Source organism: Lepisma saccharinum, chromosome 27, assembly GCF_977018435.1.
Source record: "Lepisma saccharinum chromosome 27, izLepSacc3.1, whole genome shotgun sequence".
NCBI lineage: Eukaryota > Metazoa > Arthropoda > Insecta > Zygentoma > Lepismatidae > Lepisma > Lepisma saccharinum.
Window position 1 is genome coordinate 36,215,797 of NC_139255.1, and position 19,479 is coordinate 36,235,275.

Genomic DNA, 19,479 nt, shown 5'->3' on the forward strand with positions numbered 1-19,479 from the left:
GGAGCATAAACCTAAAATAGGTTCTAACAAGCAAAATAGGTTTTTTTCAGGTACTATAAAACTTCATCAGTTGTTGCATTTTTTAATGAAATGCTGACATAACTTATTATTTCTTACATACCTGTAAAGGAAAAAAATAGGTTAAAAACCTATCTGGGGGGGGCAATGTTGACGACCAAAGGTACATGCAGGGGGCACAGAAGAGCAATTGCCCCCGACCCCCGTATTTCAAATTTTATGCAAATAAAAATACATTTTAGTAAACTTTCCTTGCTCACTTTGCTTGAAAGCTTTTCTCAGTATCGTCAAGTTCAGAGCCGTAGCTATGGGGGCGGTGGGAGTCTGCCATGGATGCCGAGCAATTTAAATGAAAAAAGTTGTGCAAGAGAGAATGTCATGGCGCCCCATGAAATTATTTGCACCCTTTAAATCAATATTGTTTTCAATTGCAAAAATTAGATCTAAGAATTTTCTTGCTCGCTTTGCTCGCAATATGATTGTTTTCTGTAATGTAATGTATTTAAATAATATGTATTGTATATATGTATTCAATACAATTTGAATACATATATAATTTAGTGTTAGCATGTTGCATATGTATTTTCTTATTTTATGTCGTTCTATGTTGCATATGTGTAACACATATCTTGTACATGAAAGTTATACATGTTATATGTACAAAAATAATTATCTTCGGAATGTATTTATCATTCATTTTCTGCCATTCAAAAACACAGTTTGTGTGCTTATTTTCCATTATTAGCTAATGTGAAATTGAACGAGTTGAAACAATATTTGTTTGGAATAAATAATTTGTTCCAAACAAATGCCTCAGCACAAAATTCTACCCCTCTTTTGCGTAATTTATGAGAATAATAATGTCTTGGATACTATTACTACTACCACCACTAGAAATAATAATATTAATAATGATGTCATTTTTATTGTTATTATTATTATTATTATTATTATTATTATTATTGTTAAGTTTATCCTGGTACTTGCGCCCCAGACAAGAATTTGTGGTTGCGCCTCTGATCTGAATCAGCTGATGTAGACATCCCTGTATTTCTAACACTAGTGATAATTTTACTTATCTGATAATTTCATAAGTAGTATAATTTAGTGGAAAATTCTGCCACTTACTTATCCTTTATATGAATATAGTGCCATATACTCGTACCCTTGTTTTGTAAAGTAAATGCCTTAATATGCAGTACCACTTTCTAAGGCAATACCTTTGCCGTCACCTGATTACAAAGAGTAATGAAGGTACATAAACTATTCAGGTTATTCATAGAATATTTGCAATCTTATATCAGATTGGTGAATATCGATCATTGGTATTGGTGACTTCTAACCAATCAACAATACAGGGTTATTCAAAATGATGGATACACTTTCGTTCATGTATATTTCCTTGAATATACATTACATATTAATAATATACATACAAGAGAGAGAGGAAAGTCTAAAGTTTACAATCTTACAATAGAGGTTACAGATGTTCAATATGGCCGCCGCCTGCTGCTCGGCAAACATCTAAGCGGTAGCCGAACTCATTCCACACACGAAGAAACATCTCTTGTGTAACTGAGTTCACTGCAGCTGTGATACGGTTCTGCATGTTGCCCAGAGTTTGTGGTAGAGGTGGTACGTACACGGCTTGTTTGACATACCCCCAGAGGAAAAAGTCACATGGTGTGAGATCAGGAGATCTCAGGGGCCACGACAGAAGAGCCAGGTTTTCATTTCCTATGCGACCTATCCATCGGTGAGGGAGGGCTTCATTGAGAAACGGCGTTTCAAAACTTGCCATACAGTTGCTTGAGGTATTCCAAGTTCTCTGCTAGCTGCATTAGTTGGCTTTCTAGGACTGCGCACAAAACTGCCTTCAATTCGTCTCACATCCTCCTCTGACACACGTGGTCGGCCTGTGCTTTTTCCTTTGCAAAGACATCCAGTTTGCTGAAATTGGTTAAACCAACGGTATATGCTCCTCCTAATTGGTGGTTCTATGCCGAATCGAAGACGGAACGCTTGCTGCACTGCTGTTGCCAATTCAGTTTTGCCGAACTCAAGAATGCAGAAAACCTTGTGCTGCATGGTGGCCATCTTACTGGGAACTGAACTGAAGGGTCCTTGGTGGCAAAAGCATGCGCACTCGAGTGGTTGGTTACGCAACTGCGCTCTAGCGGTAGTATTCGAAACTTTAGACCTTCCCCTCTCTCTTGTATGTATATTATTCATATTCAATGTACAGATTCAAGGAAATATACATTAATGAAAGTGTATCCATCATTTTGAATAACCCTGTATGTATAAAAAGTATACATTTCATGATGAATAACACACAATAATAATTCATCATGAATCTTTTTCTCTGAAAAAAGAACTTACGAAGATATATGTTAGAAATTCATTTTACATGGTGTACATTTACATTTTCCCTAAACAATTCTCATTTTTTCCAGATTATATAGGGAGTTTTATGTAGAAACTACTATTCCACTGAGTAATGTTTTAACTTAGTAAATGTTAGCATGGAAACTTGAAAGCACTGCATGACATTCAGATTAATATAGTTTATTCAAAACTGTGGAAATATGCCTTTATTGCCCTATATCAATAATAAACTGAATATAATAAGAATATTCATGGCTGCACAAAAAGCTCGGATGAACAAGTATTACTGAGAAACCTGAATATCTTACGAGAAACTCCTGATATTTCAAGACAAACTGGAGAAAGTGCACAAGAGCATTGTCTTACCTAAATATGGAATTGTTTTGAACTGATATCCGGAACACTGGTTGATATGCTCCAATAGTCAATTCGAAGGAGACGTCGTAAGGGACATTCGGTTGTCCCACGGTGCCACCAAGTGCGAAAAACACAAGTGGGAACCAGAGGACTGCTATGATAGCAAAGAGGAATCCACCTCCCATTCCATACTTCACCAATGTCCTCTTTGGTTCGCCTCGTGCCTGGGGGTACTCCTTTTCTGCTCTACGTTGGCACTGGAAAATAAAAGATGGCAGAATTGACTTCTTTATACAATACAATATGTATGGTAATCAAAATCATTACATATACTCTGCTGAATACCTTAATGATTCCTATCTAAATACAGGAATGGATTGATATGAAAGTTTTTCCAACAACATTGGGCCAATGTCAAAATTTGTGGGGTTCCAACAAAAGGCAAGAACGTTAACCATTTGGTTATGCAGGAGCCAATGGTCCAAATTTAGAATTGCTAAACTCCATGGTTTGCCATGTGATGCATAATTGGATAAAACATGGACAGGGTACAAGGCACACCACCACAGATTTTATTGAATCCACTACTTATATCTCAAGTAGCACACCCAATTGTCCTTATGATGCTGGGTCAACACCAAAATTTCTTGCTTTCACTGGAGATCAAACCCAAATTGCTCCTGCTAAGCAGTCAGTTATGTGAGAGTCCTAGATATATCCAATCAGCAATGTTATCTGTATTTTGGATTTTTCTTACTTTCCATTGATTTTTTGTCACCTTGAATAATCACAATGAGGATGAAATGCTGATTACATGAATACGATCAAGGGATACTCACAAATGAACACTGTATGCCCAACTCAGGACTCTAACCTGAAACCTTTTCTAACACCACTCAACATGCTTAACAGTGGAGATGTACTGCTGGGAAAAGATGAGCAGAATATTGACCAGACTGAAAAACCTTTAATGCCTTGAAAGGTAAGACTGGAAATTGCCACTCTAGGACCACGATAAAATTCAAGTATAATTCCTGGATTTCAAGGCAAACTTTCCAAAAATTCAATGGTAAAGAGCAGGTGTTTTCTCTATTTCAAACTTACGTACTACCATCTATCACCACCCACAAAAATATATTAACAATATAAGGGGTCTGTGCAATTCCAATATATCCAAAAATTATAATTCAATTCAATTGAACGGTGTATATATATGTATTTAATTCAAGGTGTGGAGATTACATTTTCCGTTTCACATACTCAGATTAGAATTATATTTAAAAACACAAGTCACAAATGTTACTTCATATACCAATCTACGAAAATTGTTATTTGTATAAGAACTTCAAACTCACATTTAACTAATCAACTTCAAGAAATTTTATCTTTCAATAATCTTCCGGTCTGTCAGACAGATTGTTCTGCAAAAGACACTAACAAAGCAAACGGAGTGAGATAATTCTGTTTTATTTTCCACACAGCTTTCTTCTCTTTTCCTTCCTCGATAAATAAAGGATAAACTGTGAATATCTTGCCTCATGGCGTTAATAAATATGTATAAATTAAATGGAATTGGGATTCTAAAAAGTTGCAATTTTTCACATCTATGGGGAAAAGTTTAAGCAGAATTCACGCATAATTCCCAGAGCCAATAATTCACGCATAATTCCCGGAATTCCCAGTGAGTAGCCACCCTGCATGGGTACTTTAGGGCTAAAAAAAAAAAAAAACAACACTTCATATCTGTGTATTGCAGCTGTTGCACATTATACAAACAGCAAATAAACATACCTTTAATTGAAATATATGAGCAAAAATGTCTTCTAGCTTGAGCCAATCGGAAAGTGTCATGCTGGTATCAGTCCAAATCCAATCCATTAAGGTTCTCATATCAAACAGCAAGGGGACACCCATGAAGCTACAAGAAACACAAGACAACATTAGAAATCATATTCTTTCATTACATTGTTCAGCAATATCTAATTAAATATTTAAAGGTGAGAGACAACAAGAACATGAAAACTATTTTAACTAGTAACTGTATGAGTTTTTGTTTCTTAAGTCCATTTTAAGCATAAACGTGCTAATTGAGGCTGGACCTACAGTTTATCATATGATCCAAATCACTATGTGCCTCAACCAGGTAATAAACCTGGGACCCCTTGTTTACAAGGTGATAACATTACCACTATGACATTGAGGAGGCATGTAGTAACTGGAGGAAAAGAATGGACAAATTACATTGATGTGAATACACAATTACTATAATTTTCTTACTACCAGTCGAGCACGTCCATGATTAAATGTCTAATAAAATAGAACAAAATACACCCTACACAATAAAATAATAATAAAAGTTTGACAGTTCATTGTTTTCTCAATTGCATTGTCAAGGGATATGGAGGAAGGTTTAAAATAGGCAATGGCATGAACTTTTATTGTGTGCTATGCATTTCATTCTTTTCCTGGAGACAGGTAAGAACCTATTCTAGGAGATATTTCAGGTAACACTGTATCATTTATGGTGCATCTTTAGCACAATATCTCCAACATTTCTCCCTCTATATTCTTGGACAACTGCTGTTATCACTAAAAGAAGAAGAAGATGACCATGACCATGAAAATAATTTGATGCAATTAGAACTTGAAAAAAGAAGTTTCCACTTCTCATTATGTGTTCTGAAATAGAATTCCATAGAAATGTAATGGACATATTCATGAGAAGCTCTTTTGGCGTGAGTTTGATCATTGATAGAAATCCCAACCTTCAGATATTGATCCATGACTGTTGGTTAGAAAGCTGTTAACAGTGGCGATGGGATTTAATAGCTGGCCATTGCTCAACATGAGACACTTGACAGCCTTCACCCTCAAAAGGACCATTTCACCATGGAGTTTTGTTGACATGCAAGAGAGTGATGAATTATTTTTAAAGACTCCTCCAGATCTTATAGTTTTGCTGCAAGGAAGTTTCTACAGCTAAAGTACAGTGTTGTGATCTAATGTTAGGAGAGTTGGAAAACAAAATGTAAGGAAAACCAGACTTAAGAAAAAAATACTACAGTGGGACCCCGATTTTACATTTTCCTCTATTATACTGGTTTGTTGATGCCTAAGCTCGTAGTGTTTCTGTTTCGTATCGCAAAACTGTGGTGCTAGGAGTTTGTTTATCATCTAACGTTCATCATCTGGAGTGGCATTGTTGTACTTGTGAATACGCATTGCATTTTTGCAGATTTGAAGGTATTGGTAGGCTAAAGAACAATAACTGTCAAGTGGCCTACCCGGTGGCGCAGTGGTAGCGAGCGTCGTCGCCTTGTAATCAAGGGATCCTGGGTTCGATACCCGGTGGAGGCACATAGTGGTTCAGATTCCACTTTAAACTGTAGGTCCAGTCCCGATTAGCCTTACTGTGCATAAAGTGGACTTAAAACACCAAATCAATCAATAACTGTGAAGTGGAAAAAAAAGAACACTTCCGACATATTCTTCTGTCAGAGTTTTGCAACATTTGATTTCCATGCGTAAGGTTTAGTATACCACATGCTTTAGGTTTAAGTTTTGTAGGTCTATTGTGAAAAACACTACGAACTTCTGCATCAATCCAATACATTCAATATTAATCTTCTTCATCTTGATTTCCAGCATTAATATGTGCACTGGAGATTAGGTCTCCAAATCTTACTCACTGCAATGGATATTTTCTGCTTAAAAATTGCTGTTGTATATTAAACATTTATATCTAGAATTTAATCTAGCCTTTAAACCACCAATAAAATAATTTCAGATTTATACAAATTCGACTCAGGAATCTAGGATTAAACATGCAAGTGCTTCTCACTTTCATATTGTGTACTTTCTACATTTCTGGCTTATTAAAATAGGAAATTCCAGAGCCCCAAGTTCAAGATGTTCCCCTACTTACCCTTTGAATAAGAACAGATTTAAGTAGTTGTATTTCTTGCATACAAAATTTCCAAGAATTCGTGTAGGATAGCCACTTCGAATCTGGTATGCAGAGAGCAAAAGATACACACACTTCACCACATACCATATCTGAGGGGGCATAGCTGCATTGAATTGTCTAGTAAATAGAGAAAAAGTACGTTAATGCCATAGGAAATGGAGAAAAAACTAGTTTATGCAAATTAGTACACACAAAAAAAACTTTTCTTGTTTTGTACTGTATATAATTGCCCCTGTTTGATGGTCAACAATATATGATTTAAAACCTAAAAAGCTTGGGGAATATGGAGGCCAAAATGTGTAAAATACTCATTTTAAGACCACCACAGACTTGACAAACTAATATTGTATTGATAATGAGCAAACTAGAATAATAAATTCAAAGCAACATATTTTTTAAATATTAGTGAAATCAGAGTAAGCAAGCACAGTCACATTTCAATCCAAAGCTCTAACCTTTCTGTAACTCCTGGCAGAATGAAGAACATCCATATGTGGACACCCACAATGAGACCCACTTGGAAAATTATCTTCCCTAAAATATACTTCCTCAGGTAAAGTGCTCGGTCCACCACAATCAGACCAAACTGGAGAATCAGCATTACTAAAAACGGGACAGGAACTTTGTTTTCTTCTAAATATGCAGCAACACCACCATCGCCTTGCTGAGCCTGTTCAAAAATTAGAGATGAAACTGATTATTAGCTCATACAATAATACATATATCGTAGGGATAGGATTGATTATTCAGTACTGTAGCAGTATGGTATGATAACTGGTTTATTAGTATCCTTGGATGTCTGGAAAGTGCGGGGGGGGGGGGGGGAGGGGGGGAGCAAGGATATGGAAAATTTATGTCAACCTAAAATTACACATTTCACACATATAATTTCATTTCGGACACAGTAATTTATGTTAATTATCAGAAGGGGTTACAGGAACATGATAACTTTCCACGCAAGGTGTGTTTGAGGTGGCAACACTGTCATTGGAGAAAATTGCCTCGTTTGTCCCCTCCCCCTTGGGAAAAAATTACCATGATTCCCCTTCCTTGGGGCAAATATTTCATATTGATCCACCTCAAGTACTGATAAATTTCTTTGTCTGATATTCCTATGATTTACCAGTGGATCTGTACTGCCAGTGCAACAATCTACATCACAATTACTTGTATGCACCAGTACAGCTCGTAATCAGTTTCCACTTACAGGAAACAGTGGTGTAAATGTACCACTTGTACAGAATGATGTAAGTAGTTATTTCGTGTGTTTCTTTGATGATAATTTATGCTGCATGATGGCTGATCAAACTAACTTGTATGCTCAAGAATATATTGCATCGCATCCTAATTTGAAGGAACAATCTAGAGTTCACAAGTGGACTGATACAACATTGGAGGATATAAATACTTTGCTTGGGATTTTTATTCTTCAGGGCATTGCACATAAACCAGAAAACAAACAATATTTTTCAGAGTCTCAATTATTAGATACTATTGTACAACCATGTGTGAGATACATTATAAACAAATTATTATGTATACCATTCATTAGATATAGAAACTACCCACTATTATGCATACCAATGTGCGTTATTAGTTGAATACAGTCTTTGAAACCTGTAATCCTTGCTGTTTCATTCCATTTTGTTTTCTAGCGTAGACCATGTACATTTGAAACAATATCATGAAACAATTCCACACGTTCGTGTCACCCACTAGAAAATTAGCCACTGTGAATGAGGTCCGATGGCCGGAAATTAGCCACATAAAGGGTTAAGCCAGGACTTAAATGTGGAACCTATCATACCACAATTTAGAGTCAATCTCTGTGCCTAGTCACAAAGATGGCTGTTATAAATAAAAAAAATTATTACATGTACATCGGCTTTATATATACATTTCTAATATGTAGTTTCTTTTTCTAAGGTAAAATAAAAGTTATATATTAATGAAGTGAATAAACCATTTGTGTTCTTTATTAATTGGGACTGGACCTACAGTTTAAAGTGGGATCCAAACCACTTGTGCCTCCACCGAGTATTGAACCCGGAACCCCTTGACAAGGCTACAATATTATCACAATGCCATAGTGGAGACCTTTATTAAATTATTGATATTTTATACTGGTATAACATCAGTTGTAAGAACTGGAATTCTCTCAGTACTTCATTGGTATCAGTAAATATTTCTAGTTTCTACATAAGCAAAAGGTAAGCAGAACAAATCACTTACTCCAAATGCAGGAAATCCAACCAAGACAACCATGAAATTGACAAAGTCACACATGAACATGTATGCATACACATCGGTCGTCACGCGGGAACTTGGATCTAGAAGTTGATCAAAAAAGGTCTTGATGGCCGAAATGTATTTCTGCATCCTGAAAAGGCAATATGAAGATAATACACATTACCCCATGACATATTTATTTATCATAACATACAGTTACAGTACATTGTTCACCCCATGCACTCACATACATACCACTAGCCATTTATCAGCTATGTCTGCTCACATCAGCCATGGTGTGACAACTGGCATATGAATTTGAGTGAGCAGCGATGCCAACCACGAAAATAAAATCATTCGTAAGCAACTGAATACCAACCAATTTTTAATACAGTTGCAACAGGATACATACAAGTAGGAGTATGGGGACTACTCGAACATACTGTATATAACTAGAACATCAGTGGGGAAAATAACCGTACAAAAGTTTATGGATCTATTAAATGCACTGACATGTAATATGTCTACATATGCCAACTTAATTGTTCTAAATATTATGAGAGGGAAAGAAGAATAAATAAAACTGAGCACCTACTTACTTCTAATTCTTGGAGTAGTTTCTCCATTTTGTATGAATAAAACAGCCGATAACCTGCTCACATCTTGGTATAAATATAGAGCACATTCTTAAAAAAACATCCATGTGTTTATATATACACACACATGCGTGAGCATTGGTCTGCTGCATGCATCTATGTTACCAGGTCATATGTTAGAAGTTGGAAACTAACTTGCATGCAAAGAAATAGACCTACCTCACACATAATGTTGAACTTTTATTTCCTGTTTCTGTCCTGGCCGCTGACTTTTTTTAGGCGAATGCAGAGTTCACTAGCGCCTCCAAACGGTTGGAAGGAAATGTAAACATTTTGTCAAAAGTGTGAGGTGGGTCTATTTCTTTGCACGCAAGTGTATGTGAGGCATAACTTTATTTATACAAAATTGGAGCACACTCACTTCTTCAGCACCTGCTCAGCTACTCTTGAGTACATGATCAAGAGCACCTGCTCATTTTTATTAATACAACTTAATGCATGCCACACTAAACATGCGAAACTACTTTAAGCAATTCTTATTCAAGGAGAGAATAGTTTTACTTAAACACTTTCCAGGTTTTCTCTGCGAAGTGATTGATTGATTTTTGTTATTTAGCATCACTTTTCTGTCCTTTAAGCAGGGCTGCATTTACACGTACGCTATCTAGGCTGCAGCCTATGGGCCTGCACCACAAAAAAACAACAACTTTAAAAACTTTAATTTTGAATAGACTAAAATAAAAAATGTCTTTGTTTTAGTACTGTGGTGCTTATAAACATAAAATACATCGATGCAGTTATTTTGTGTGTTGTGTGGGCTAATTCGGCTGAACTCTTGAGTGGAGTGCTGTAAGCTTTTTTGACTTTTTGGAAGCACTTTATGTATGTTTTACAGCTTCAACTAACAGATATAAAGTTCTAACCGATTCCTTGAAAAAGCAGAAACTGAAAAACCCATTCTTGTGCCAAAAAGGACAACAACAAGTTGGTCATGCTGAGTAGATGCTACAAAAGCCCTCTTGTGAGGCTATAAAGAAATAAAAAATGCACTTTTTGAAATTTCAGAGGACAAAGAAGGTAAAGGTAAAGTAAAAGGTAAAGTGTTCCCCCGTGCACAAAGAAGATTCAGGACAATCACGTGTTACTGCTCTAAGTTTGCATAAATGGAAACGGGGCTCTACACAGCATTTTTGGGATGATATCTTGGGACAAGTAACAAAACTAGTGAAACTCTGCAGAACCCTAGATTGGACGTGAACACAGCCGCCTCAGCACTGACATCGCTAACAAGCTTCATAGGAACAAAATGGGATAGCTTTGAAGAATACGAGGTGAAAGCTGCTGAGTTAGATGATTGCACCGAGTATGAGAGTGAAAGTGAAACACAGCGCAAGCACAAAATAAACGTGCATTTGGCACCTCTTGACTGTGTCCAAGCACCAGAAGTTGAGCTGACCCCATCAGAAAAATTTCAAACCCAGAGTTTCCTTCCTGTTATAGATCAATTTGAATCTTCATTGCGGCAGAGGCTTGAGGCATACAAACTAGCTGATACACGGGTTTCTCAACAAGTTAGATACACTTACTAATGAAGAGATAATTGCAGCAGCTCAAAACTTAGTAGAAACATATAGCAATAACTTAGACGATCAATTGGGAAATTAACTGATTCAGTTCAAGGCTTTTTACCACACGAGTATCAAAAAGATGATGAGAAAAAGGAAAAAGGTCATGAGTCAGGAGAGGTTGATGCATAAACTCCTCCTAGAAAAAAGTCAAAGATTGTTTTCCTAATATCGAGGTCACTCTAAGAATGTACCTGTCCCTTATGGTCACAAACAACAGTGGAGAAAGGTCATCTTCAAAACTGAAGTTGATCAAAAACAGGCTTCGAACCTCCATGTTAGAAGACAGGCTTGACGTTTTGGTTTTGCTTAGCATTGAAAGTGATATTTTAACACAACTAAGTTATGAAGATACTATAAGTAGCTTCAATAGTACGAAGTGTAGGCGCAAACCAATTAGCCCCTAAGATTATTTGACACTTTCATTTTAAGTCTGATTGTTCGGAAAAGTACTGTATTTGAATTAAATGTAAGTAAAACTTGATTGTTTGTTACATTCCTTTTCTTTTTATCTTACATTTGCCTAACATGTTTACTTAAAATTACAACACGTTATTTTTAAAATTAAAATATTATTTTCAATTGAAATATCATTTTCAAAAAATTTCCCCCCTGAAGGGCCTGCACCACAGGTTCAGCCTAGGGGACTACAGATCCTAAATACAGCCCTACCTTTAAGGGTAATCGTGATGATGAGGGTGAGTGATGATATGATGAAATTGGTAAAGGGATACTCACATAGAACACCCATGTTCAGGCCAGGATTCGGATCTGGGACTCCTGGTGCTGTCACACTCTACCATGGAGGTTGAATAAATATTTTTGAATATCATGAAATCATTGCAAGTATATTATTATTATTAGTAGTAGTAGTTGTGTAGTAGTTGGTTAGCGCACTGGACTTGTAGTAAAATCTCAAGTCTGACATAAGTTTCATCCCCACCACTAATCAAAGTAAATTATTCATCAAAAGCCAAGAGAAGAAGCCCTTGAAGCACTAGATAACGAGAAAGTTCCAATTAACATTGCATGCTAAAAAAGAACCATTGTCACCGATATTTGGATAATTTATGTTAACTTACGCCAATCTTGTTACGTCGGGAAGATTTTGTAATGTGTGCTTCACCCTTTTCTGAAGGATTACATAAGGTGGAGCTGCTTCTGCTTCGTCCTCTGATATACTGGACACCTGACGAGAGGAGCTCCCTGATGACACAGCAGAGGGCTGCCTGGAATGAGTTTTTTCAGAGACGTGGGAAATTGGAGGCACCGTGGACTCAACCTTCTGTTCATCAGAGGAATCCAGTTTCATTGGTTCCAACGTTTTCCACAATCCAAGGGATTTCATCATAAATCTACAGGTGAAAATACAAAAGGTTCTCAATATATTTACAACATTCATAGCTTGATTTTTTTACCACTGTACCAAACTAACCAGTGTGTCTGTATTTGACATTTTGTTGTACAACGAATGGTTTATATTGTGTGGAAATAATTTTCTGCACTGCTCTTCTTATTCTAGCAACTTATTACTTTCATTATTGTGTGTTAAGGCATCTGGGATGGAGAATTCTATTTTAAATCCAGTCCCAATTAGCCAATCTATGCATAAAGTCGATCTGAAAACAAACTTGGTTAAACTTTTACTAATCAGGTTAATCATGCATGAATGAACTGAACAACAAAGATATTTTATAATATAATACATTCCAAAGTGCTTTCAGCAGCACATGCATGAGGAAATAAAGTTGAACTTGTCACAAAATGAGTTATTTCATTTCATGTACGGAACATTAATATAAAATCTAGAAATCAGGTACACGCTTAGCGTTCTAAGTATTTTAACAATCCTTACCTGTGGAAGAACACAATCATGAGCAGGGCTAGATCAAAGTCTGCATAGTTCTTCTTTCTCTCTACTCCTATTATGCGAGGGGGGAAGAAGGGGAAGTTATCTGGAGTGGCTTGCTGATTCCAAGGAAGGGAATCAAACTGGAAGAGGCACTTGATTATCACCATCACCTAGGAAATGAAAACAAATTAAGTTACCCAGAACCTCATTCAGTATATTAAATATGTTACATATTATCAAGGTGGCCACTCTAGAGCGATGATAAAATTCAAGTATAATTCCTGGTTTTCAAGGCGAACTTTCCAAAAATTCAAGGGTACAAGCAGATGCTTTCTCTATTTAAGCCTTAGGCATTACCACCTCACACCCCAACCCCCAACACACACACACACACGCTCGCACACAAATGCATTGACAATATAAAAGGTCTGTACGATTCCAGTGTACCCAAAAATTCTAATTAATTCCAACTGAACGGTATATATATACATTTAATGAAGGTGCGGAGTTTATATTTGCCATTTCACATACTCAGGCTAGGATATACATCTACAAGCATAAGCCACAAATGTTAGGGAATACAGTAATCTACGAAAAATTGTTAATTGTATGAGTATTTCAAATTTACCTAATCAACCTCAGGATGTCTTATCTTGCAATAATCTTCCGTCTGTCAGGTAAGAATGTTCTGCAAATGACAATATCAAAGCAAACGGACTGAGAAAATTCTGTTTTAGTTTCCATGCAGCTTTATTCTCTTTTCCTTCTTGGATAAAAATTAAAACTAAACTGATGTTACACATTCATTGCCATAAAAAGCCTTCATTCTCTAATGAATGTCAATTGGGGGACACATTTTCTGCTGTTAGAAACTTGGTCACTACACGCAGTTTCAGGTACACCGACATAGTATGGTTACATGCTGCCATTTTCTTCACTCTAGTTCAGCAACCTCTGGTGATAGAAGTTTGAAACTTGGAATGGAGAAGGGGGAAAGTCTGAAGAGTACAATGCATGGTTGTTCAAAATCCAAAATGTCTTTACACCGTCACAAAAAAATAGGAGGCATTACTTTTCAGCATGCCCTCATACATGTTCGTCTCTGTGGTACAACAGCCCTTTCAGGGTAAAAGCCTGTCAAGTGGCTTTTCATTGGTTGGTGCATGTCCACTGCTGCTGCTTTCTAGATACTGGGTAAATATCAGATTTTGGAGGCTCTCACTGGGGATAGAACCTGGGACTGCATACAGCAATGGTGGTAGCACTAACTATTCAGCTACTTGGGTGCCAACATACGTTATGAGAAATTGCTAACATTTTTCGGCATCAGTTGCTTCCTAACGTGGAGAACGAAAGAAAAATCCATAGCTTCTTACTTTCTTTTCTGTTTTCTGAAAAGGTCAAGTTCCCCGTGCACATAGCACTGTGCCATGAAGGTGCATTTCAGGGGATGTGGGGGTAGGACCCCACACATTTGCGAGCTATGCCATTTTGAAGGTGATCAGCACCATGCTCCAGCCACCTTTATCCCTCCCTCCAGAGGCGTGGCGTGCATATAACCGGTGTTACCGCAATTAACAGAAAAATGTAAAGAAATTAAAAAGTTTTTTCTTAATAAAATAACATTGTTAAATAAGTTAACCGAGTTGAGTGTATATTGCAGAGGACATTTTTTTCTGCAGCCGACAAAAGTGAAGAGACAGGCCGTTCCGCTACCCTCAAGAGGCAACAGGAGGAAAGGGCGCCGATGCAAGGGAACAGCAGGGAAAGACTTGAGGAGGCAAGTGTGCTATCGGGGTAGGGCCCGTGTTTAGGGGCCCTGTTGCCACTGCAGCCTACCAAATCAGCAAGTGTTGTCACATTGGATTTCCAGAAAAGAGCTAAATCCCACCTAAAACGGGGATACTATTTCTCTGAAGCAACAAGAGCCAAAGCTGGATTTAACTACAACTGAAACCGTTTACGTAATAGACAAAAAGATAAGTACTTGATGCGATTTCTGATTTGGACAACCTTGCTCCAGAAACTAAGTTGGCAACAGTAGTACGTACATCTGGACTTTCCTCCCACTGCTGGAGGAGGGGAATTCTGTCGTCTGCTCAACACAGAAACGTCAAGCTGACCCGAATATGTGGCTCTTCTTCCCCTTTCCACCTCTTTGCAAAGAAACAGAGATGGTTGACAAGGCTCGACTACTATTCACTGGATTTTTGCGTTAACTCTCTCATGAGTGGTAGTTCTTTCTAGAAGTGATTGTGGCTAAATAAATCACTGAGCGGATAGCAAAAAAAAGAACAAAATGAACAAAAATCCAGATCAAAGGTAACCGGTAACACTTTTGAAAAAGTCACGCCACGCCACTGTCTCCCTCTTAGGGTTGCCTCTAGGTACCCATTGATTTGAGGCTGGGTGAGCACCAGACCCACTTTATGTGGGGACAAGGCCAGAAAATTTCAACCTTAGATCACCCATCTTGGGAATCGAACCTGGGTCTCCTGCATGGCAGTCAGATGCCCTACTAACTAGACCACAGCAACTATCAGTGATACCAGCATTGGAAAGTACCAGTTCAAATTTTATCACTTATACCTGGCAAATACTTTTCCGGAGTGTGTAAAAATGTTGCAAAATGTATAATTTTATTTAACTTTGTACCAACATTGTGTAGCAAAAGTGAATTAAATGACAGCTATTTGAACGAATTATCTATTAAGCATTTCATCAAATATTTCAAAGTAAAACTATAGCAGATTGATGTGGTGTAATTGCAAGTCGATGCCTCTATATTAATTATGGTTGAGATGATACTGTTATTAATATATCAATATTGGCTGATACAAGTGATATTGATATTGGAAAGTGTAAGCTGGAATTTTAATCACTAATATGAGCTGACATTTCCATAGTTCAGCTGTGTTCCAGTGTCTGCAAAAATTGCATACAACAATATTATGGAAATTGCATATATATAAAGAAACAAATACACAACTTTAATTAATTTCACATCATCATTGTGGCGAGAAATGGATTTTGTGATTTAATGATTATCTCATGTGAAATTCGGATTAATTTAAAATGCAACTTTGTTAGATTCCTGTGGCTAAGCTCGAATGGAAAACTTACATTTTAAAACTATAAATATTATGAACTATGGTCAGTTGTTTCAATTTCCAAGTCTTGGTATCACTTTAAAGTGGTATTTTGCTCAGCTCTATTTATACATATTCTGAAATTGTTATGATGTTCAAGTATTGAGTCATTCCATGCCAAATCAACACAGATATGTGCAATTTCCAACCTGACCATCTCCGATTTTCATGAAATTTGGGGAGTTGAAACTATGCATGGAACTTAGTAACTATGAAAATTTTTAGTCTCGTGCGTCTTGTAATTGTTAAATTATTCAAGGTCAAAGTTAGCAGAAATTGCCCTTTTTGAGCCCGCTTAGCTATACTAAATGTGCTGTAACTCCGCCACTATTTCGCCTAGAAAGCTCAAATCAAGCTTATTGTACGGGAAATTGAACAAGCTTTCCAGTGAGATATAACAAGCCCACCTTTCGATAACAATATAATTTTGTCACGTGACCTTGACTTTTGACCTTGAATATCTCAAAACATGTCATCACTAAAAGTCGTGAAAAAAAAATATTTGGTCCCTCATGCCATACTCTAAAACATATCAAAAAATCATTCTGGGACTGCCATGGGATCAGAAGATACAAAATAATATGTTTAACTATGTGACTGATAAAAGCCTCATTACATGAACTATGACGAGTCAAAAGTCCTTTAACACCCCCTACAAAATGTAAAGAAGTTATCCTGGTCATGAAAGAAATAGGTTAGGCACAGGGAGATCTCTAGCTGTGTGTGTCAAGCGCAGGTTCGGCATATTGTTGACCGCCATATTGAATTCAACGTAAACATTTCAAAGGAATATGGGTGATGTGAAATATCAAATCAGGCTAGAATTTCACGAGAAATGAAGCAGCGAAGGTTTTCCCAACTTATTTTTTGGCAGCAAAACATTATACGCCTATCTTTCACTTACGATATATGCACATTATAGTGTTGTCAATATTCCTATGAGCACAGTCGTTGACGTGTCACTCTCACATAGAACATTTGGCAATGTAGCAGGTGCAACAACATCGCAAGCAGCAACTATGCCTTCTCTCAGATGGTCAATATCAGGGACTTTTAGTGCATTCACCATTCTCTTCAAATGTTTCTGAAAGTAAAAGTCCTCCTAAGATGTTAGATCTGGGGAATGTGCAGGCCTTTTAATAGATCCCCATCTGCCCATCAATTTACCTAGAAATTTACCATGAAGAATGTTCACATAGTGTCTTCACACATTGTCCTGTTTAAAAACTCTGGAAAAGTGCCATACCCCGTAAGCAAGGATGAAAAACCTGTTCACTTAACATAACACATCCAAGAAGCCCTCACCATTTAAGGTTTCGTTGTTGAATATGGACCAACCATTCCAGTTCTCCATACACTATACCACATCATTAGCTTACCAGCAATATCCATTCGGCTGGGATCTGTCTACTGTAGATTATCAAATCACAGGTATTGCGTATAATTTTTATTAACTTCACCAGGAACATAAAAATTAGCATCGTCACTGAAGAATTTTTTATTCTAAAGGAAGTGTCACGTAATCGTTTGAGATACTTTTCTCAATATTCTCCACTATTCAAGTATTTGGTGAATGTTGCTGATTAAAATCATATGCAATGGTACGTATACTTCTTTCTGTCCCAAGATGTCAGCATGATCTCGCCGAGTTCCTGACACGTTAGGCATTCTTAATACTTTGTTTTTAACACCTCGAAAAGGAGAAAATGATTACAAGCATTCACTAATAATTTTTTGCTGGTTAAATATACTTTGGAAAAACCTTCGCCGCTTCATTTCTCGTGGAATTCTAGCCTGATTTGATATTTCACATCACCCACTTTCCTTTGAAATGTTTGCGTTGAATTCAATATGGCAGTCAACAATATGCCGAACCTGCGCTTGACACACACAGCTAGAGATCTCCCTGTGCCTAACCTATTTCTTTCATGACCAGGATAACTCTTTTACATTTTGTAGGGGGGTGTTAAAGGACTTTTGACTCGTCATAGTTCATGTTATGAGGCTTTTATCAGTCACATAGTTACACATATTATTTTGTATCTTCTGATCCCATGGCAGTCCCAGAATGATTTTTTGATATGTTTTAGAGTATGGCATGAGGGACCAAATATATTTTTTTCACGATTTTTGGTGATGACATGTTTTGAGATATCCAAGGTCAAAAGTCAAGGTCACGTGACAATATTTTATTTTTATCCAAAGGTAGGCTTGTTATATATCACTGGAAAGCTTGTTCAATTTCCTGTACAATAAGCTTTATTTGAGCTTTCTAGGCGAAATAGTGGCGGAGTTACAGCACATTTAGTATAGCTAAGTGGGCTCAAAAAGGGCAATTTTTGCTAACTTTGACCTTGAATAATTTAACAATTACGAGACGCACGAGACTAAAAATTTTCATAGTTACTAAGTTCCATGCATAGTTTCAAATCCCCGAATTTCATGAAAATCGGAGATGGTCAGGTTGGAGGTTGTGTTGATTTCGCATGAATGACTCTATTGGTAATAGTGGAAATTGGTATAAGTTCTATTTAAAAAAAAGAAATAATAATAATTAAATAGGACTATATTTCAACACCTATGGATAATCATTTACCTCAGTGTAGGCTATGATGGTGACCCAGAAAGTCTTGGAAGGACGTGGAACGGACAACGAGCCCCACAGGAAAACCATAAGTGGAAGTGGCAAGGACAATATGCTTGCAGACTTTATCTGATGCAGGAACACCATGAAATAGCAGACAAGCTCCGAGTGTGAAATGACAGCATACCAGATGGCTCTGATGAAGCACAGCAGAGGGGCATGGTCGACCGAAAAGTCCTTCTCATCCAGCTCGTCCACAGACATCACAGCAGGGCTGAAAACCCCCCAAGAAAGAGAAGGTTTAAAAAAAAACTCTACAAATTACTGTTGCAATATTTGAGAAAGAAAGAAACTTGTACTGTTACATTGATTTATATACAGTTATTATAAATAAGAAAAAGCACCCACTTGACAATTCTGAAAGAACAAAAGCTAGAGGGAAAAAGCCAAAAAAAAGTTACATCTGAGTTTTCACTAGTCCTTCAATTTCAAAATATTTTCCGAGTACGAAAAATACTTTTCAAATTATGTATGTACGAGGGTTGGGGCATAAGTCATGTCAATTTTTTTTTTTTCCGTGATGATGAAGGACAGGCACAAAAATTCGGAATATACAAATGGAAAAGGGCACTTTATGGAATTGAACAAGGTTGGTCATGTGTACCAGAGGTTGGTAGGGAAGTGCCTCCATCCAATAAACTTTTTAAAAATTGT

The 19,479-nt window shown here is 37.0% G+C and overlaps 1 protein-coding gene across 6 annotated transcripts in view; it reads right to left on the reverse strand.

Annotated features, from left to right (window-relative positions):
• Positions 1-19,479, reverse strand: part of Piezo (piezo type mechanosensitive ion channel component) — a 289,087-nt gene that overhangs the window by 33,873 nt on the left and 235,735 nt on the right. For all 6 annotated transcript variants that reach the window (XM_083113418.1, XM_083113417.1, XM_083113421.1 and 3 more), the window contains 8 exons: positions 18,778-19,039; positions 13,036-13,202; positions 12,263-12,535; positions 8,963-9,110; positions 7,186-7,400; positions 6,689-6,847; positions 4,555-4,681; positions 2,773-3,020 (listed from right to left, as the gene is read on the reverse strand). In XM_083113418.1, coding sequence (XP_082969544.1) covers positions 2,773-3,020; positions 4,555-4,681; positions 6,689-6,847; positions 7,186-7,400; positions 8,963-9,110; positions 12,263-12,535; positions 13,036-13,202; positions 18,778-19,039 — 1,599 coding nt within the window. The remainder of the gene's footprint in view (positions 1-2,772; positions 3,021-4,554; positions 4,682-6,688; positions 6,848-7,185; positions 7,401-8,962; positions 9,111-12,262; positions 12,536-13,035; positions 13,203-18,777; positions 19,040-19,479) is intronic.